The following is a 23,897-nucleotide window of genomic DNA, read 5'->3' on the forward strand; positions in this document are numbered from 1 at the left end:
AGATAGAGGAAGATTGATGCTGCAGAGAAGAGAAATGAGCTAGTGAGAGTGAGCATGGTGGGACGAAACGACTGCTTCGTTGGTGAGTTACCATAGTTGTCCCTCTGTGCCCTTTCATTCCGTTGAAGGCGTTTCGTTCAGCCGGTCAGCCTACTCTCTTGTTAATAGGTTCTCACTGACTTTGGCTTACAGAATTCTTGTATTTATAACTATACAAAACTAGCTAGAAAAATAGGTATATTGCAGAGAACAAAAGATGTTCTTTGGAGGTCGACTGTTATCTCAATTCAACTCTTCACCGCATACAAGAGGTTAGAAGGGTCAAGTGGCAAAGACATGAATCGGTTTAGCGAGGCCATGTATTCATTGTAACTGCTGTCACTATTGCTTTTCTGTGAGAAAAGTGATGTTGAAATGTTAAAGGAAATTGTCAGATTCAGGTTCGAATCTACTCTATGCCTAAATGAAGTCACTACATATATATACAAGTGTGTTTATGTCTATGTCATGGTTTGTTAACGTTCCCACAACTTAGCAGTTCGACAAAAGAGCATGATGAAATATGTTCCAAGCTTTAAAGAAATACCGGGGCCAATTTGTTCGATGATGCCACAGCATTGCCGCAATCCAAAGAGCGAAACAAGTAAAAACAAAATAAAAGATAGTATTTTCGTTTCTACTTAGTTTGTCTCCATGTTGCCAGCACTTCGTAAATATTTATTCAGGGCTATTCCAGTCTTTTCCAATCAATTACATTTCTAAAAAAAACAATTTTTACTGCTTTGGCTACAAACGTAGTTATTTCACTGCCATATTTAGAGCACATCTTCCACCACAAACTGAAAGATAACGCTGCAAGCTAAAGAGATCTTTACCTTCTTTTCTTCCATTGACTTATATCGGGCGCGATAACGGATGTCAGACATCCCAATAATTATAGGATTATAGTGGGATAGTTGTTCTATCAATTGTCTTTCTAAGCTAATAATACCTGGAGTCGTCGTTCCTCACAGGAATGTTGTAGCCATTGGGTATATAGGATATCCATCTACATCAAACCTTAAGTGTAAGCTACAGACATTAAGGTGATTTGTTCGAGATTCTCCCCTCCATTTCAGACATTTTTTAAACCGTAATTTAACAAGCTAAGCAATAAACCCTCTCTCTCTCTCTCTTTCTCTCTCTCTCTCTCTCTCTCTCTCTCTCTCCATCTCTCTCTCTCTCACTCACTCATTCTCTCTCTCATACACATACTCTCTCTCTCTCTTTTTCACTCACGCACTTTTTCTTACTCTCCCTTTTACACACTCACCCTCACTCTCTTATTTTCTCTCTTTCACTTTCCCTTCCTCTTTCTCTCTCCCAGTTTCTCTCCCCTCTCAGTCTCGTCTTCACTCTCTCTCCTTCTCTCCCTCTCTCCTCTCTCTCCTTATCCTTCTCTTACCTTCTCTCTTTCTTTTCCTCTGTCTCCGTTTCTCTCCCTCCTTCTCTGGTCCTCTCTCTCTCTCTCTCTCTTTCCGTCTCCCTCCCCATCTCTTTGACTCTGTCTCTCACTCTTTCTGTTTCTTTCTCCTCTTCCTCCCACTCTCACTCTCTCTTCTTCTCTCTCTCTCTGTCTCTTTGACTGTATCTCACTCTTTCTCCTCCCCTTCCTCTCCCTCTTCTCTCACCCCCTCTCTCTCTCTCCATCCTTCTCTCTTCCTCTTTTTCTTCTCTTTCTCTCTCTCTCTCCGTTTCTCACTCTCTTTCTCTTTGACTGTCTCTCACTCTTTCTTCTTTCTCTCTCCTTCCCTTTCAGCCCTTACTCTCATTCTCTCTCCCTTTCCTCCTCTCTCAATAATAGTTCAATTAATCACTAAAACATTACCAAGAATACTTTATAGAAAAATCTTTTAATCAACATGTCTCCCTCTGCTTCCAGGTTTTACTGCACTTTCTTTACTTGGAGAAGGCGGGGATATAAACTGAGAATGTCTGCCTGTAGGTTTGCATCATTAAAACTCAAAAATTACCCAACCGATTTCATTCAAATTTTACACATTCATTACTTAAGGTCCATGGAGTGTCATGGGCCAAAAACATTTTCAACTTCTTGCCTAATGCGAGCCCGGAGCAGTCTCTTAGACTGTTTCGGTATTACGTGTCACAAGTGAAACAATAACATCTCTATTGTAATGTGAGATAATAGTTTAGCTTTTATATTGTTTCACTTTTATTCTTTCAATTTTAATAGTTTCACTATGTAAACATATACATGTGTGTGTGTGTGTGTACATATATAGATATATATATATATATATGTATGTATGTATGTATGTATGTATGTATGTATGTATGTGTGTGCATGTATGTATGTATATATATCAGTTGAATAAAGTTTAAAAATGGTCGGGTTAAAATCAGATTTCAAATGTGTTTTACTGACAGTTGAGTTCTTGACAATTTCAGTACCCCTTAGAACGCTCCAACAAGCTGAATTTTTAAAATACAATTTTGACCAATTCGCATGCATCTCAAACATCACTATTTGCCAGGCGTACCAACATTCTGTTATTTGTTTATATTTAAGAGGTACAATAGAGGTGTTATTGTTTCACTTTTGACACGTAATACCGAAATAGTCTAAGAGACTGCTCCAGGCGTGTATTAGGCAAAACGTTGAAAATTATGTTGGCCCATGACATTCCATGGACCCTAAGTAATGCATGTGTAAAATTTGAATGAAATCGGTTGGGTAGTTCTCGAGTTTTAGTGATGCACACATACAGACAAAAAGACAGACAGACAGACACACATTCTCAGTTTTATATATATAGATGAACATACACACACACACACACATATACACATATATATGTAAATATAAATATATATAGATACATATATATATATATATATATAGGCGCAGGGGTGGCTGTGTGGTAAGTACCTTGCTTACCAACCACATGGTTCTGGGTTCTGTCCCACTGCGTGGCACCTTGGCAAGTTTCTTTTACTATAGTCTTGGGCCGACCAAAGCCTTGTGGGTGGCTTTGGTAGAAAACTGAAAGAAGCCCGTCGTATATAAATATGTGTGCGTGCGCGTATGTGTGTGTGCGTGAGTGTGTGTGTGTGTGTGTGTGTGTGTGTGTGTGTGTGTGTGTGTGTGTGTTTGTGCTTGTCCCCCCCACCATCACTTGACAACTGATGTTTGTGTATTTACGTCCCCGTGACTTAGCGGTTCGGCAAAAGAGTCCGATTAAATAAATACTAGGTTTACAAAGAATAAGTCTTGGGGTCGATTTGTTCGACTAAAGGCGGTGCTCCAACATGGCCGCAGTCAAATGAGTGAAACAAATAAAAGACTAAAAGAATAGCAGAATATATATACATATATATACATACATAGACTCAGTTTGTCTCCTAATAATTCTAGTAACCTTATTAACACTAACAATAATATTAACGATAATCTCTCTTTAAATGATAACATCAATGTAACCAGCATTTGCAATTGTCGCCCTAATAAAACCTGCATCCAAAATGGAAACTGCCGAATTAAAAATGCCGTATACCAATGCCGTTACCTCTGGTAACAAGGAATTTTCTGTATAGGTCTATCTTCTGCATTTTTGAAAGCCAGACTGGCTAACCATTTCTGTACCTTCCAATACAATCAAAAGCGTAACTCCACAGGACTTAGTAAACTAATTTGGCATCTTAAAGGACCTAACGAACTTTTTTCTTTAGAATGGAAAATTTTATCTAGTTCATTTCCCAATGATAAAGGGAAATCATTTTGTCCTCTTTGTACGGAAGAGCAATTTTTTATTCTCTTTTCCAAACATAAACTGGTAAACAAATTTAAATACAGAGTTTTACAAGTGTACACACTGGAAAAAATATTCCTTCAATTTTATCAAATAGTGTCTACCCATTACCTAATAATAATTTCCTGCATATATTATCTTTTCTTTATTCTTCTATCTCACTTCTCACTACTTTTATTTCTCTCTTCCTACCTTTATCTATACAATTTTGCCCGTAACTCCATCCCCTCTCTCTCCCCTTTTTACCTTGTTTCTCTTTCCCCCCTCCCTATCTTTCTATACCTTTCTATATTTTCTCTCACACTATGAAGCATATTTACTTAGCGATACTTTTAAATTTTTAGAATTCCCTCAATACTTGGTTTTCCATATATGTACATGCGCATAAATCTGGTTTTCCTCCTGTCTATATGTATGTTATGTTTGAGCACAAACGTGTATATGTGTTTTAAGTAAATGCGTATCTGTGTATGTAAGTATGTGTTTGCATCTATATATGTTCTGGGATGTGTATGCTCTTGTGCGAGTAAGTGAACGTGTGTTTGTGCGTATAAATAGATGGTCGTAAACGCCTATTAAGGTATAAGTATGTATTTATGTGCTGTGAGTGTATGTATGAGTGTATGTGTATGAGTGTATGTGTATGTATGTATGTATGTATGTATGTATGTATGTATGTGTGAGTGTGTATGTTTGCATACATATATGTACGTGTTGATAGAATACAAATATGGATAGATATGTATATATATGTTTATGTGTGTGTATATATGTATATATATATTTGTATGTATATATATATATATCTGTATGTATGTATATATATATGAGGAAAACCAGATTTATGCGCATATACATATATGGAAAACCAAGTATTGAGGGAATTCTAAAAATTTAAAATGGTTATTATTTTGATATGATATTTTTTAAATAATTTTTCTATCTTTATATAATAAGTATTTCATATTAATTCATTTGGTACTTATTGTTGGTTGAGATATATATCTAATTATTGTTCTACTTACGATCTGAAGAGTAGCTATATTTTTTAATAGAATTTATTTTCGATAATTTCAATTGATTTTAATCGATTTAAATTTATTTTCTATTTGAAAATTGGTTATGAAACACGTGTAATCTTTTTATTATATTTATCTTATGATATTTACTTTACTTTATATTATACTCATTTATTGTGCTTTTAATTATTAATTTTTCTATATGTGATAGTGGATTTTCATCGATGAGTTCTTGAAAATTGGTTATTTTCCCTAAAACTATATATTTTATATATACTTTATCTATAAGGCTCAATTTAATATTAATTTTTTATAAATTGATTTTAATTGAGTTTTTTACCTGTAATTTTGGATTTTGTCCCTAATATTATTATTATTATATATATATATATATATATATATATATATATATATATATATATATATATATATATATGTATGTATGTATGTATGTATGTATGTATGTATATATATGTATATGTTTATGGATACATGTTGCATACATGCCTGTGTGTACGTGTGCGAGCATATGCAGATAAATACGTTACATTTTCTAGGGCTTCCTATATCTGTAAAAATATCTATTTAATGAGTATTGTTGTTTATCTTTCCTGATGAGATTGATGCATAGCTGACTATAATTCTCTCTGTCGGACGTATTTTGAATGCAATCATCGAATATATGCGCGTGCGTATATATATATATATATATATATATATATATATATATAGAGAGAGAGAGAGAGAGAGAGAGAGAGAGAGAGAGAGAGAGAGAGAGAGAGAGAACGATGAGCACTGTCGTATTGAATCGTTTGTATCGACACCGTTGTTAAAATATAGATGGTTAAACAGAAACATTTCCTCTGTCGACACAAAACAGGGATTTTATGAAAACGAAGATTAGATTGATCCATTAGAAAGTTTAGGGGTTTAATCTCAATGCAGTTAACAGTGAAAAAAAAAAAGAAAGCTTTAACTCATCCTCTCAACATGTTTGCATTTCTCTTTAAGAAGATTATAAATAAAAGATAGATTTAAGCAGAAATATTATATACTTATACATTTATATATATATATATATATATATATATATATATATATATATATATATATATATATAATTATTATTATTATTATTAATAATTTTATTATTATTATTATATTATATTATATATTATATATGCACCCTAAGGAAACCTACTGCTAAAAAGATTTTGTTAGATTCTGTTGTGTTTTTTAACAAGTTTGATTAAAGAGATTAAAGCAATAGAGTGACTAAGGTTCAAATTAGTTTAAATCTTTATTCTTTCTTTCTTAAAGAGTGTTAATTTGAAACTAGGATATCTGTGTATCTTGGTTGTTTCTGACATCGTGACCTCACAACACCACACGCAAGCTTCAAGCCAACGAGTCGCTCGATCTGATAGAAATAGCAACCAAATCGTCTTTATTTTACACTATATCGTAATAAAAGGGGTGGGTAAGGTCATCCCAGATATTCTTAAAGGGACAGTATAGTGTCAGCTGGAATACTGTTTATTGTAGGTCTGCCTAATCAACAACAGCCAAAAGCAATTACTTATATAGAGAACCATATTTGAAGATATTAAATGGTCTGTTCAGTTTCGATCACAGATTTTTAAACTATTTTTTTAACTGAACAGCTTGAAACTTCGTATATTAGTGTAATTTCTCACGCTGAACACGGTTTACTTTCAACATTTTTGGCAAAATTTCGTATTTTAGAAGTTATTTCGTGTTAAAGTTATCGTATTTGGATAATTTTAACCAATGAACGACGTGTATTCAGTTGAAGAAAGCTACTGCTGTTAGGTTTGTGATCGTACCAATTTTTTGCTCTGCCAAGTCCATACTTGTTGCAAAGAGTCCAATGAACAAGCTTGGCTATATTGTCGTAGCGTCTCTTATATTCCTTCTGGGCTAGTGGCGTACATTGACTGGTAGTAGGCCATACGGTTTCGCCGTTTTGTCCACAGATTCTGCACTTATCAATTTTTGCTGTGTTGTTTTTCTGTATTTTATGTAGTTTGTTCTTAGTGCTTGCTCTTGGGCAGCAGAGATTAGAGCCTCCGCTTCCGGTTTTAAATCACTTTTAATCATCCACAGCCATCTTTTTTCTCTGTCTGTCTTATCTTCAACATCCCTATGAAATTGACCATGCGTTCTTTTCTTTACCCACCTATTTTCAGTTTCATTCGTTTTCAATTTCTTGTATAGCGCTTTATCTTTGCAATCTTTCATACTACACAAGCCTGACCTTCTTACCTCTAATAATAGCGGTTCTGTGGCATTTTTTACATCCCATGCTATGTTGTTTTCTTCTGCTGTAATGCTGTTCTTTCAACCAGCGTAGATAGCGCCATTCCAGCGAAGTGGAACAACTAGAGAAAAATGCGTCAAGGGTGTTGATCCTGCGACAGATTGTGTGATGCAATAAAATACCGTGGATAAGATTTCATCTAAAGTAACCCAGGATTTGGTTTAGAATCGTAGAGTACTGCAAATGGATTCACATATGCACACGAGACAGTCCAGCACGCCCCCATAATCATCAAAATATATTTTATTTATATATTTATATATCTCTTATACGTTGATGTACATGTCGCCTTTTCTTCAGAAGTAAGATGCGCCTTACTCAAGATTAGCAAAGGCATGCTGCAACGCGTCAGATGGAATCTCAAAAGAGAAAGGAGATGAGACTTTCCCAAGATCAGCAAATGCATGCTGCAGCGCTTAATGCTAGATCATTAAAACAACGTTTTAATGATTAGACAGAGGTCCAATAGAAAAACTTTAAGAAACAGACTACGTACAAATTCGTTCCTCGCAACTTCTGGAGCTGCTTTCAGATATGATCCATCCCATTCTTATAAAAATGACAATTTTGTTTAAATTGGTGTGCTAAACTCAAATTATCGTTTCTGGAAAGCTTTAAAATTTCATAATGAAACTAATGACATGTGCTGCTCAGGCCGTAAAGTAAGATTGTCAGCACTACCAGCTCCTCCTCAACCTCTTATGGATCTTCTGGAAGGCACTTCCATCCAGTCAAAAGATTTTCTGAGCAATATCAGACAATACAACTCTGCATTTCAAATAACATCCTTTGGTGCATCTAAGGATGTAGCTGAACATGGATTTACGCCGACGTTCAAAGTTCAAGGGCAAGTCTATCACTTCATTGGTTCCATGTTACCCACAAAGGAACAATCATAGTTCCTCAAATTTAATTTATGATTGATGTAGGACAACAAACCCGAAGGAGGTGTCAAACCGTCAGATGATGGATCGTGTTAGACGCAACGCCGACTGCCGCAAGGGGAGTATATCCACTGACAGTTTTTCGGTGCGTTCAAAAATCACATACCCCACACCGCACTCTACCCCACCCAATTTTCCATGCCAGGTTAGGATATTAAAATAAAATCGCTAACGTTGACTTTTTTTCAAGAACCGCTGCTGTAGTCTAAAATTCAGATGAGGAAGGATCGCCTATCCAATGTGCATACTGATGTAAACATTGGCAGAAACACACCTTTAGTGCATATAAGTGATATCTATCATTATATATAATTTAAACATTAATTTTCTTCTTACATTTCACATTCACTAGATATATCTTTTCCCAAGTCTATAGGGTTTTATTTAATTTACATATCGTTATATACCTCTCATTTATTTTGTTTTTTTCTTTCTTTTACCCCTCCTCTTTCTATAGGCTACCTTTGACGTTATATCCTCTAACTTTTTTTTTTAAACAAACTTAATAGCGTTCAGTTAATCTTTATACATATCCATCATTTTCTGTTAGAATGTCTTATTGATGAGTTTCATTTCTTCATTTCCCTGAAGAGAAAATTACATTGTTTTACACCATTTTATTCCTTTGGAATAATACCAGTGATATCTTCGAAATATGTGTCGGAAGTAAAAGAATTTGAATAACACCTGCGTTTAACTCCATTTATATGTGTGTGTGTGTGTGTGTGTGTGTGTGTGTGTGTGTGTGTGTGTGTGTGTGTATTTATATATACGCAGACACGCATATACACACACACACACACACACACACACATATAAATATGCATGTATGTATATATATATATATATATATATATATATACACACGAGGGGACTATCTCCTTCATTGTGCGTCCTCCTCCCCGATAGTTCGAAGGCTCTCTTTCTCTTTCTTTCTCTCTCTCTCTCTATCTCTCTTTCTCTCTCTCTCTCACTTATAGACACACCTAATACGGGCATACAATCACTCACATAAAGCACGTACATTTCATCTTTTTTCTTTCACTCTTTCCATCTCTAACATACTCACAAGCACACACACACAAACGCACACAGACTACCGCATGCACACACATAAGCACACACGCGCGCGCGCACACACACATACAACAATCTGTTCTCAATCTCACCCACGCATATTAAAGTTAAGCAGCTTGCAGTAAAGGTGAAGGTTAGTCTTTAATCTATTCGTACAGTTTTGCCTAAGTCAGAGTGCTTTGTGATGTTATTGTTTAACCAGAGGTCATCCCACATCGAACAGGACTGTAATCAATTATAGGCATGGCAATGTGAATTCACGTCTCTCCAGCAGTATATAGGGTTAATCTATATTAGACTTCTCCTACCTTTTTTTTTTTTTCATTTTATTAAGATAGTCGCTATGATTCGATGGTCATTTAGCTGCTTTTTCTAGAGTGTCGAAATACTAAGTATAACAGCGGTTCTGAACCACAGCTCCCAGGGCCGCATGTGGCTTTCAAGCATCCTTCCGACAGCCCCCAATGGTCTTCCCTTCATAGACATACTTTATTTTTTTAATTGATATATCTCACGTTTTATGGTGCGCCCCTAAAAAATCCTGCATTGGGATCTGGCTTTTCGATATTAAAAACGTTCAGAACCACTGAAGAATATGTTTCCTTGCTGACTCGCTGTTAGGCATTGTCGTAGCCTCAGGTCAGTGTGTGTGTGTGTGTGTGTGTGTGTGTGTGTGTGTGTGTGTGTGTGTGTGTGTGTGTGTGTGTGTGTGTGTGTTGTGTGTGTGTGTGTGTGTGTGTGTGTGTGTGTTTTGTGTGTGTGTGTGTGTTCATTGAATGGTAAATGTATATTATTGACAATCTCCTCCGGCTATAAAATACCTGTCTTTTATTTCTATTGAACCATATATACAAGGTCGTTACAAGATCAGTTGTTTTCAGTTTGATTTGTATCAATCATTATAGCAATCCAGAAGAGTAAATATCCTCAACTTATCCTTACTTAAGTTGAAAATATCGTGAAGCATGAAGCGCAAAACAAAATACAAATATTCAATGAATTGACATTTGCGTTTGTAGCTACCATCTTGTCAGTTAACAAATCATCTGCCTCCACCACGTTAATTACGAAACCTTAATTATGAAAATCCGTGACTTTCTATGAAAATGAACCGTTAAATCCTTCAAATCATTTTCCTCTTTCTTTGGCAATTGCCAACAATTGATTCTAGGTTTTTGCTTCCTTTATTATCTCTCTCTATATAAAATTCTTTGTCTATCTGTCCTCTATGCATTCTCAAACGTCTCCACCAAATCAAATCATATTTTACAAGGTAATAGTTATTAGACCCCGCGAGTGTCAACATGTAATTTTTATTTTCATTTGGATTAAAACAATATGACACTTTCTCGATCGAAAATAATCTTTCAATAGTCAACTATAGTAAAATGATATCTTAAACCACGACGACGGTGTCACATTTTGTATATGAGTGTGTATGTGTCTGTGAGTGTGTGTCTGTGAGTGTGTTTCTGTTGCGCGTCCGTTACGTACGACAAAGTAAATGACATTTTATACCACGACGACGGTGTTACATTTTGTATATGAATGTGTATGTGTCTGTGAGTGTGTATGTGTCTGTGAGTGTGTGTCTTGACTATTAATTCTGCCATGAAGGGAAACCATCGGGCTGGCGGATTTCCGAGATCTGGGCTATCCCCCAGATCACCACAGATCCCCCTCCATGTTTAACAGTTGGAAGGAGGCAGTCTAGGTCAAATGCTTCTTTTGGCTGCCATACGAGCACCAGCTATTTGACCTGTTTGAAAGACCAATAGATCTGTCATTTTAATGAATTTTAGTTACCTTTTTCTGATGATATCTGAAAAGAAACATCAATTTTAGCAGAACATATTATGCAACACTAATAATAAATCAAAAGACATAAAAATAAACAAGCTTTTCACGGTTTTATAGATATTTCAAAATTATGATGCTATGATGTTAGGTGTTTCCATTATTTTGTTCAACCCCTGTATGTGTGTGTGTGTGTGTGTGTGTGTGTGTGTGTGTGTGTGTGTGTGTGTGTGTGTGTGTTTGTTCCCTCACCATCGCTTGACAACCGATGGTGGTGTTTTTATGCTTCGTAATTTAGCGGTTCGGCAAAAGTGCCCAATAGAATAAGTACTAGCCTTACAAAGAATGAGTTCTGGGGTGGATTTGTTCGACTAAAGGCGGTGCTCCAGCATGGCCGCAGACAAATGACTGAAACAAGTAAAAGAGTAAAAGAGTGTATGTATATATATATATATATATATATATATATATATATATATATATATATATATATATATATATATATATATATATATATATATAAATATATATATATATATATTTATGTATGTATTTATGTGCATGAATGTATGTGTGTGTGTGTGTGTGTGTGTGTGTGTGTGTGTGTGTGTGTGTGTGTAAATTGATCACTCTTAGTCTTGTCAGTCATGTGTCAAATATGCTTCGCTAAGAAGGTCTAATCTTTTCTATTCTAGGCACAAGGCCCGAAATTGTGGCGGAGGGGGGAGGCACTCGATTAGATCGACTCCAGTGCGCAAATAGTACTTAATTTATCGACCCCGAAAGGATGAAAGGCAAAGTCGACCTCGGCGGAATTTGAACTCAGGACGTAATGACAGGCGAAATACCACCTAAGCATTTAGCCCGGCGTGCTTAACGTTTCTGCCAGCTCAAAGGTCTCATAAGACCGAAATGTATCCATACAATCGTAGGCTATAAAGAGCAAACCCATTGTAGTCTATATTGCTAAAAACTTCCAATAAACATAATATTGGAGTTATCTCACTAGTTTGTTGATTTCAAAATTTTGGATAGGAAGTTTTTGTTTACTAATTGCATAGATAATCTCAGTCCATCGACATTTCACCCTACATGTGTCTGTATTTCCGGGGTTTAAATTTGCACCGTAATACGCTTGCGCAACATACAAACACAGGTACAAACGTACATAAATATTCCCAGATAGACGTAACCACAATGTTGATTCAAAAAGTGAAAAAAAAAAGTATGTGAATGAACTTTCTATACGACCATAATCCCATTTAGTTGCATAATCACAATTAAACATACATATTCATATTATATACATACATACCTGCATTAAAAAAAACGTACAAACACGCATATACAGAGACAGAGAGAGAGTGAGAGAAAGAGAAAGAGGATGGGGAGAGGGAGAAAGAGGATGGGGAGAGGGAGAAAGAGAGACAAAGAGGGGAAAGAGAACAAAAATACAATTTCTTTAAACATTCAAATAGTAAATTACTTCAATTTGTGATATTATATTTGTTTGGTGATGAGCTATTGTAAGAGTGTGACCATGTGCGCAATTGTGTGTGTGTGTGAGAGAGAGAGAGAGGGGGGGAGAGAGAGAGAGGAGAGAGAGAGGGGAGAGGGAGAGAGGGGGAGAGAGAGTGTGTGTCGGTGCGTGCATGCATGTGTGTGTGCGTCGATGTGTATGTGTGTTTTAGATGAATACGTTTTCAGATAAAGTGGAGGTGGAGTCTGATTCGTCTCCTATGTCACGTAGCTGTTTAAAGCTTCGGAATTCGTCATGTGCTTACGTACATCAGTCACGAGGACATGCTGAAAAAAAGAAGCGAGGGTTAAATATTAAAAAGAAAAAAAATAAGCAAATAGGTGAAAAACAATGTATTACAGAGGTGGGTCACGTGAGTAATTATTAGCCGGTAATCCAGTCGCCATTAACCCAGCGTCGACTTAATATATGGTGCATGTGGTCCGGTCAGTCACAGTAAAACAGTTGTACGTTACGGAACTCTGAAGGATCTTAATGGCTTGCTAACAGTAACAAACGCAGGAGAGCGAAAATACATAGAAACTTGTTAAAACAAAGTTTTTTGCCTTTTCTTTTTTTTTACATTTTCACCTTAATCAAAAAAATATATTTGAATATATTTACGAATATGCATCGCTATTTGGCTATGGATATTCCTCAAACATTTTCATGTTTTCTTTTCTTCACATTATTGCCCTCAATTTCTGCACAGTTTCCAAGAGTATGTGCGGAAAATGCCACCACTCCTGATGGAATTTGTTGTCCAACAAGACCAGGTAAAACCCCCTCTTTCTTTTCCGTTTTCTATTTCTGGTATAAACTTTCTTTCAAGCATCTTTACTTTTATGTTTCTTGTGAAATGTTTCCCCTATTCTGGCACAAAAAAGAACCCAACTTATCTATCATTTAACAAAAACAGTCATCGACTTAGCATCTTGCTAAGCTATTTCTTTCTTTTTATATGAGTAGCAATGTGCGTCACAGTATTTACTTCCGTCTCTTCTTCCCCTTCTAGTTCAAATTTCATTATTATCTTCTGTTATTACATTCTTCTTGGGTCAATAAGGTAAGTACGAATATGGTAGCGGGACCGATGGACTGTAAGAAATTCAGTATTTGCGTATAATTCACCTTCTACAAATGATGGCCTTGTGTCTCGTCAAAATAAATCAATAGGACTTATAGATATGGTTGCATTTATAGCAATACTGATAGTCTTAAACAGTTCGTTAATAACGGATAAGCAAAACATTTGAAATATGTGTCAATTTTTCCGTGAACTATGTTAGTTTAAGTGAATTTAAATAAGATTTTTAATTTCGATTATAACTTCGATAGTTATCCCTCGTCCAAACTTCAAAGTTTTCTAAATTTGGCAAGACGATATTGATGAAGGCGATAATAATGATAATAATAATAATAATAATCCTTTCTACTATAGGCATAAGGCCTGAAATTTGAGGAAAGGGATTAAGTCGGTTACATCGACCTCAGTGCGTAACTGGTACTTTATCTAATCGACTCTGAAAGGATGAACGGCAAAGTTGAACTCGGCAGAATTTGAACACAGAACGTAGCGACAGACGAAATACCGCTAAGCATTTCGCCCTGCGTGCTAACGATTCTGCCAGCTCGCCACCTTATGATGATGATGATGATGATGATAATAATAATAATAGTTGTTGTTGCTACAGCTGCTGTTGTTGTTGTTGTTGTTGTTGTCAAAGAGACAAACTACTGTTGGAAAAAATGCTTAGTGGCATTTTTTTTCAGGTTCATTACATTTGAGATTCAAATCTCACCGAAATAAACTTTACCTTATGTCCTTTCGGGATGGATAAAATAAAGTACCAGTCAAGTACTGGGGTCGATGTAATCGACTTCCCAGCACCACGCTTTCCTCAAAATTGCTGGCCTTGAGCCAAAATTAATAATAATAATAATAATAATAATAATAACAATAATGATATTATTATTATTATTATTATTAGTTCTAGTAGTAGTAGTAGTAGTATAAATCTTCAGTATTAATACTTTTGTTATTAAAGATACGTTGTTGTTGACGACGCCATGTACATCCATCTTGCTTGTTTTGAGGGTAAAAAAAGGCGGGTGTGCAACATTTTATCATTCATGTTAATTGAACTTTTCCATTTATTGAACTCAACTCTCCACGATTTCCTCATATGAAGAAATCGAAAAATATATCAATAACAATTTTTATTTTTTTATTTTTTTAATACTAACTGTGTCTTTCCTTTTTTTTTTTTTTTTGTCCTTTTAATTTAGACTAATTAGAACCATGATGTCGTTAGCTTTCGCGCAGCTGAAATCATATTCCTTTTATCAGTAGGACTGCGGACGGCAAAACTAGTAACGACTCGGACTTAAATGTTGTGAAGCATTTAGTTATGTCTCTTTAAGTTCTGGCTTCAAATCTCCGAAACCTGTCTGGGTCTTTCTTCTCTTCGGGATTGACATAACTAAAAGCAGTTTTGTACTGGTGTCAGTGTAATTGTGTGTACTCTTCCGCCAAATTGTGTGGTTTGTGTCCAAGTTTGAAATTATAATTTCTGTATTTAACCTAATTCACATTATCTGCAATGCCATTATCGTATCTTAGTGCCTTCCTATATATATACACCCATATATATATATATATATATATATATATAAATTTAAATAATAAGGGTAAAATATTGAATATTAATTTGATTAATATCAATTTAATGCCAGTGGCCTAGCATTTTGAAAAAATCTGAAGATTCAGTAAAATTATATTACATACATATGTCTCTCTTATATATATATATATATATATATATATATATATATATATATATATATAATCACAGATAGATAGATAGATAGATAGATAGAAATACCTTTTTTCAGTATCATTTCTCTGTGTTTTGCGTTATCAGTCATTGGTTTGATTTCTCCAGTAAGATATTAGGATCTTGTCGAACAAGTCATGCCGCTGTGCAACGACGTAAAGCAAGTAAAAACATCAGTGAAAAATGTTAATTTTTATCGCTACCCTTAGAGAGTACATTTCCTTAAATGCGCATTATAAGGGTGTCTATTTACTTCTGTCATGTCTGTGTGTGTGTGTGTGTGTGTGTATAAGCTTTTGAACAAACTCGAGCATCTCCTCCAACCAAACATGCTTTGGTTTTTCTGAGACGAGAAAAATTTCTATCAAGATCAGATGCTGAACACACAGAACAATCGTTGGCTTGCCGTGTCCCCAAAACATATACCGAAAGTGATAAAAATAAAACACCCAGTCAACCTCAGGGTGTTCGGAGTGATCACTAGTGATGGCGGCGTTATGCCTCCATTCATCTTCCCACACAGCCTCAGACTCAACACGGAGGCCTACATCAAGTGCCTGGAGGAGATAGTGCTACCCTGAGTCAAGAGGGTGGCTGCTGGATGACCCTATGTCTGGCAACAAGACTCTGCATCATGCTATACAAGCAGGGAAACCCAGTCATGCTGTCAGACAATTTCTGCGACCACATCACTTCTAATATCTGGCCACCTAACTCCCCCACACTGCAATCCACTTGATTATTATGTGTAGTTGAGCGAGAGACCAACGAAACTCCTTGTAACACCAAAGATGAACTGAAGGCAAGGATTATGGCAGCATTCACCAACTTAAACAAGGAGACTGTCCGGAAGTGTTGCACGAGATTCCTAAGTCGTCTTGAGGCTGTGGTTGAAGCCAATGGCGATTTTATTGAATAGGTCTACTCTCTAGTATTTGAAGATATTTTATGTAATTCGGGTAAATATATCTGTTAAAATGAGATGTTAGTGCTAACTTCATTCTTGTGTAATTTAGACGACAATTTATTCACTACTTACGTATATATATATGTATTCAATGAGGGAGTGATGAAAAGTTCCTGGCTTAAAGAGTATCACGGAAGGCCTGACTGGAGACCCAACCTTCCGGGTTCTTTTACAGGGCTTAGAAAAACTGAAGGACCGCTGCAATAAGTGTATCAATCTGAGAGGGGTTTATTCTTTTATTCTTTTACTTGTTTCAGTCATTTGATTGCGGCCATACTGGAGCACCACGTTGAATAAATTCATAATTAACTGATCATCTTGTGTTTTCTTTTACCTAAAAGGAACTCATTGAAAATCGCTGGTATAAACTCTAAGCTGTGCAGCTTACTGTTGTATAAAACGTTTGCATAACTTCATTGAATATCTTACCGTTGTATAACTTATGGTATAACTTATTGTCGTTTAGCTCCAGTTCGACTGTAATCAAACAGACTTATGATCAAAGACAATCTAACCATGACCGTCCTGTTCTTATAAAGTGTATACAACTACAATATTTAATGTGTCCTTCCATTTTTTTATCAATGGTAGGGTGTGTGATCTTTTTCAGAGAGATTTCACAGCCATTTTAGTAGGTCGAGTGACTGCATAACCTCCTGGTGCTTGGTTTATCGTTGTGTTCCTCTAAATAGGTTTCGAGGGATCTCAGGATTCCGTGAAAAAAAGATCCTGGTCTCCCACAAGATAAAGTGGTATTTAATGAAATTTAACAAAAAATTATTTTATAAAACGAATGTTACTCATTTACAAAATCAAGGTTATATTCATTTATTTTTACGAATAAATTGTATCGTTAAAACAATTTTTATTATATTTAATGTTCTTATTTTTTTATTGCCCACAAGGGGCTAAACATATAGGAGACAGACAAGGACAGACAAACGGATTACATCGACCCCAGTGCGTAACTGGTACTTAATTTATCGACCTCGAAAGGATGAAAGGCAAAGTCGACCTCGGCGGAATTTGAACTCAAAACGTAGTTGGAGACGAAATACCACTAAGCATTTCGCCCGGCGCGCTAATGTTTCTGCCAGCTCACCGCCTCAATTATAATCAATCTTCTAATATTATATTTATATTTATTGTATAATTATATTTAATGTTCTAACATTATATTTAATGTTCTATTAATATGAAGGTGGTGGGGATGTCTGTAAAATATAGGTGTTGGTTTCTGAATTTTTGTGAAATCATATGAAAATTCCACGCTAAAATATGCTTCAGAACCGCTGGTAACAGTCCGGTAGATTATAGCAACAGTCCAGTAGATTATAGAGTTCAAATATTTCCCATGAGTCTTATTTAACGAAGAATGAGATAAACTAACCTAGGTGATGTAATTTATGCGAAGATGGTTATATTTTCTTTTGAAGAAATTATAGGAAAATACTTTTCTAAACACCTTCATTCCCAACAGTTCTCTGGATGAAACTACTTCTTCAAAGTAGTCTGTGTTTGGCAAAAATAAAGAGAGGCTGGAACTCTCTTGATCAACCCGTCTGTTTAATCAGGGCTGAATTGGAGGTAAAACAACAACAATAACAAGGGGACCTCTAAATTAATGGTCCCTAACCTTTTCTATGCCTCACAAATATTTCATTTATTTTTGTATCCCCTACAAAAGTGATATCCCATATAAAGATTTAAAAGCCATTTTTTTTAGTAACTAAATTATTTCTTTTTTTTTATAAATTGAACTACATATAGTATTGTGGACGGACACATTGAACTTCAAAAATAAATTCGCAAAATGCGAATATAAATTGAGCAATTAGAAACAGTGAATTATACACAGTGAAATCAATCACAATTGTGAAAATAAAATTCGAAGACTTCCGACTTCTCATTCGTAACTTTATCAAAACGTAGCACTTTCTTTCTGATTGCAATGTGTACGTTTGCTCGTGAATTCAGGCAATTTGTCTCGATGGACAAAAGAACTGAATCCAAACTCGCATAAGTGTGTTGTTGCAAATGGAATGAAGACACTGTTCTTAGTTATAACCTGTTAAGGGTTAAAGCTACACGAGTAGAATAACAACGTCCTTGGTGCGCTTGGTTGAAAAAGTCATTTGCAAGAGCTTTGTTCTGAAAGTTGATTTAAATAAAATATATACTTCTTTTGTCGAACCTCAAAATGCTTCCTCGCACTACCAGGAAATGCAGATACTCTACGTTGGGAAACTAGCTCTAAGTAGTTGCTCGACCTCTTTGAAATTGCTGCCAAATCACCCACAAATCATACTGTATCGTCTTAAATAATGCATACAGTGAACAATGTAATCCCTGATATTATAGAAGATGAGATGGTCACAAATGGAACACCTTTGACCATATGACTGTTTTATCACGGTTGACAACAGTAACAACTACCTAAACTGCAGTTAAACTCTTACACCCTTGAAACTACCAAAGCCTATGTAGCAGCGAAGACTTACTGTGGACCCTGAAGCATATTCAATGACTTCTAATCTGATTACCAGTTGTATAAATAAGGAAGACTAAATACTGGGACCAGATTAGGTTGACAAACAAGCCATTTGTTCCATTTGTTTTTCATTCTGTTTTAAAAGGATATTTTTGATCGCAGTCAACAGCTGCTGAGTTTATATTTGTCTGCTTGATCGGAAATCTTGTTAGCTCCTTAAGAGAGAGAAAAATATAACGATTCAAATACCCTTTTAAAACATAGCTTGGGTCACCCTAAAGATATATTATAAATCCTTTTAATTACGATTATAAATCCATCTGGTTTTGTTCACAAAACAAAAGAAAAGAGAGAAAAACAGAAAGAAGTTGCTTTATGTACTGTTATACATTCATTGACTTATGTTTGAAAACTTTTGCGAATATATTTCACATATCCACACCACCGTCACCATTTTCTGTGCCTCTCCTTTTTCATCATCCTACAACCACCATAACCACCACCACCACCACCACCACCACTGCTACTACTACTACTACTAATAATAATAATAATAAGGATAATGATAATAATAATAATAATAATAATAATAATGATGATAATAATAATTACAGCTGTTGCAGTAGCAGCGGCGTTGTTTTTACTACTAATTCGTTATTAATAGAAATACGACTTGTGTGTGTGTGTGTGTGTGTGTGTGTGTGTGTGTGTGTGTGTGTGTGTGTGTGTGTGCGCGTGCGCGTGTGTGCGTGTGTGTGTGTGCGCGCGCGCGAATGTAAATTACTATGTCAGGTCTATTATGTTTAAATTTTATTAAGGTTTTCATTGGAACTCCTTTTTATTATGAGTGGCTATGGCTTCTACCATACTGTGGGTTCTTATTTCTTTGTGCTAGGGGTTATCCTTCCGACGGATCTCATTACAGAGTATCTTAGCTACAACATCACATCTCATCGGTAGATAATACCGTGATGACATTTTCGGACAGCTGCTTCTGGTGTGGGTGATATCTTCGGTGTTAACAAAGTCTGCATCGGTTGTCACATTTTGCTGCTTTTCCTGCATCTCTGTCTATTTTGTGCATCAGGTGTTCGGTTGATATTTCCTGCTCCTGGATTGCAAACGCATACGCTTCAAAGTGGGAGGTAGTAATCCGATTGTTGATCCATGATAAACTGCTTTGATGATCAGTATTACTATCATCCTAGAGCTTTCTACCAACATATCCATCTTCTGCTGATATGCGCTCATCCTTCCATCTGATGATATATTGCGGTAGAGTCGTGCGACTTCTTTGGGTATGTATTTAAGGTTATCAGACAAGGAATACTGCTCAAGGAGCTGCTTCCCAAGTCTCATGATATTATCAGCCTCATATGTATATAATTGGTCAAGGGATACACTTCGGCACTTGATGTTTAAAAGATGTTGCTGAAGAGATATGATATGACATTCAGAAGCAGTCTGGGTTGATTTTAAACCTCTTCCTCCTTGTTTTCGTTTCAGGGGGAAGCAGTCTACGTCACTGCTGATGTGGAAATTATGTGTGCTGGTTAATACCGTTGGGTTTTCACATCTATGACTCGGATCTTATCAAGCGTTCAATCATGTAGCCCAAATGTTGGTGTGTGTACTGGTACTGCAAACACATTATGGGCCACTGTTTTATTGAACGCCGAAAGTTCCGAGGTTCATATTTTCCTTATTCGGCTGTAATATTCTTCGGTGAAACGTGTTTTGTTACAGGTGCCATCGTAAGATATGTTTCTATCCACCCCCAAGATACCTGTAACATTCCTCGTCAGATAAGGGTAAACAGTTAAGTCATTAGTGAAGATGTTGTTAGTCTTAGTCTGTTTTTCAGTTTTCCCTCTTTTCACAACCGTATAACAAAAAGCAAAATTTATCATGGATGGATGGGTGGATGGGTGGATGGGTGGATGGATGGATATAGGTGTATGTATGTATGTATGAACATGCACATAAGATATATGTATGTAAACGCATATTCATATACTAATGCCGGTGAATATGCACATATAAACATATATTCAAATATAAGTATGCTTATAAATATACATAAATACATACATACACACACGCACGCACGCACAGACGCGCGCGCGCATATAGTATATGTACTAACAAGGCGGCGAGCTGGCAGAAACGTTAGCACGCCGGGTGAAATGCTTAGCGGCATTTCGTCGGTCGTTACGTTCTGAGTTCAATCAAATTCCGCCGAGGTCGACTTTGCCTTTCATCCTTTCGGGGTCGATAAATTAAGTACAGTTACACACTGGGATAGATGTAATCCGTTTGTCTGTCCTTGTTTGTCCCCTCTACGTTTAGCCCCTTGTGGGCAATAAAGAAATGAGAAACGTTAGCAAACCGGGCGAAATGCTTAGCGGTATTTCGTCTGTCTTTATGTTCTGAGTTCAAATTCTGCCGAGGTCGACTTTGCTTTTCATCCTTTCCGTGTCGTTAAATTAAGCACCAGTTGCGTACTGAGGTCGATCTAATCGACTGGCCCCTCCCTAAAAATTTTGGGCCTTGTGCCGAGAGTAGAAAAGAATACACACACACACACACACACACACACACACACACACACACACACACACACATAATCTATATATATACATATATGTAGGTAGGTATATATATGTGTGACGTGTGTGTGTGTGCGTGTGGGCGTGTGTACATGTACACATCGTGATGCAAGTATAAGTATTTTATGTACACGTAGCTAAAAACCCTTTATGCATACACAAATATAAATACTCAACAAAATACCGTGAAGCACGTAGGTACAGAAAAAATATACTGAATATACATACACTAATATGGGATGGTTTTGACGAATGCATATACATCGTTCAAATGAACACAAAAAGTGACACAAAGTAACCGGTTGATAGACAAACATTCAAGTATATGTAAGTAAATTTCACAATTGATGTAAAAGACTAGAGACTTCTATCTTATATTTTAATATTAATACAAGAAAGTGAAGCTTGCTTTTCTCATTGAAAAATTATGCGAAACTTGAAGTATTGCTCAACAAACTTGAACAAGCCTGAGCAAAAAGCACCCCAGGAGGTGATTGCGTTTCGTATAAGGTATATAACTACAGCGATCGTTTCCGAAAGAAGCTTTTCATCTTGCTCCGACAACTTTGGCATGAAGAGGTTCTAGTGGATGATTGGTGTACAGCAGAAGGTATATACCTGCCAAAGGAAGCCAATGCAGAGACTATAAATCAATTCAGACCATATCCTTATTGAATGTGAATGGCAAGATTTATATGGGGATTCTTTCAAAAAGAACAATGACATACCTTCGGCGTAATGACTATGCGGATTAATCTGTTCAAAAGATTGGAATCCTCGGGATTCCTGGGTGTGTTGAACATTCCTTTTCAATTTAGAAGGTAATCCAGGATGTCAAACAAAACGAGATTGAAGTAGTTGTATGTTTACAAGGGGGAGACTGATGACGAACAAAGACTCAGAAACATGTCTCTGATGACGAACAAAGACTCAGAAACATGTCTCTGATGACGAACAAAGACTCAGAAACATGTCACAGGAAATGTGTCAAGGCCGACAGGAAGCGGTGCAGCTTCCTAGGTCTAACCAACAGTAGTATTATTCCCTTCAGGGGAATGTCGCATTAAGTTGACAGCATACAACTACTTCATCGTATCACTACTGCATAAATCTCTCTGAGAGATTTAGATATGTATTATTTCTAAAAAAAAAAAAAAAACAAGATTGATCTAACTAATGCATATGGCTCAGTACCACATGAATTGCTGATGAGAGCTACGGGCCACTTCCACATTCTAGAGAAGGTAACAAAATTAATGAAGAAATACCATGACAGTATCGAGATGAGATTTACATCTGGCAACTTCACAAGAGACTGGCACTGCTTGAAGATTGGTGTTGCTGGTAGCTGCACAATATCTTTCATGTGGTTTATTCTTGTCATAGAGATACTTTTAAAAGCAATAGACTTTCAGAACAAATGGTTCAGATACAATCACCTAAGAAGGCATTCATGGATAGACCTGACTCTTCTATCTATAGATGAGTAAACCATTCAGAATGCTCTCACAAGGCTAGACGGGCTGATAAAGTGGTCAAGGATGTGATTCAGAGCAAAAAAGTTATGTAGCTTGACATTTGTTAGACGTGTACAGAAAGAAGTGAAATTTAAAATAGCAAGTATATCAACAGTCAAAGAAGAACCTATTAAAAGCCTGGGTCATGCATACCCTAGAATATTTTCAGATAGAAGCTGAGGATGGACTAAAGACAGTTGATGGTTCAAGCTATCTAGTAATCACTACCTTAGGAAGTGCGGAATATTTGCGGTACCAGAATTGAGTTGCAAGTTCATACGAACTTATCAAATTCATTAGTAAGCTATATAGCTATATTAAGCAACTGTTTGGTCTCAACAGACTAAATCTTTTTTTCCCGTGGGTATTTAGGGACTTCGTCACTGAACGGTTAGAGATTTGATAGCAGGCAAAATTTCGCTCGCAGGCAGAAAGGTTTCTACCTAAACAAAGAAAACTGTAGGTGGTGTTGCTCTCTCCCAGTTGTTATAACTCAAATTTTAATGTCATTGACTCTGAACAAAGAAAAAGAAAAAATTAAACCAATTACTTGAGAGCCAAGCCTCAGGCTTGGCACTTTAGCAACGACCTTGATCTTTCGAACAACCCAGACTTGTTAAAGTATACATTAATGGCTTCTTGCGAGCAGACACGTTAAAATGTTTCGTAGAGGATTTTTCAAAGTACATTTGTTAATGACTTCTTAAAAGATTTGGTGAAAGTAGATTTGTTTAAAATAGGCTAGAGGTAATCTAACAGTGAGATAAGTTCACAATCTAGTTTTGATTCTTGGGGTGTGACCGTCATTGGAAAAGGTATGTACGCCACTCGGTGGGTTTCCTTCACCCAGTATCACTTTAATATCACAGTAGTGATTGCTATAATTGACAGATAAGCTTCCAGCATCCTGGATCAGATTCGTGACTTGGCGTTTATTTCTGGTTGCAATAATTTAGCTTCACTTATGTTG

The 23,897-nt window shown here is 36.2% G+C and overlaps 1 protein-coding gene across 1 annotated transcript in view; it reads left to right on the forward strand.

The window, feature by feature from the left end:
• The first annotated feature begins 12,668 nt into the window (after positions 1–12,668).
• LOC106875468 (tyrosinase) overlaps positions 12,669–23,897 on the forward strand; it is a 42,023-nt gene continuing 30,794 nt past the window's right edge. The window contains exon 1 of the mRNA XM_014923624.3: positions 12,669–13,282. Within this exon, the coding sequence (XP_014779110.1) occupies positions 13,135–13,282 (148 nt within the window). The 5' untranslated portion in view covers positions 12,669–13,134. The remainder of the gene's footprint in view (positions 13,283–23,897) is intronic.

Source organism: Octopus bimaculoides, chromosome 18, assembly GCF_046866305.1.
Source record: "Octopus bimaculoides isolate indiv1 chromosome 18, ASM4686630v1, whole genome shotgun sequence".
Lineage (NCBI taxonomy): Eukaryota > Metazoa > Mollusca > Cephalopoda > Octopoda > Octopodidae > Octopus > Octopus bimaculoides.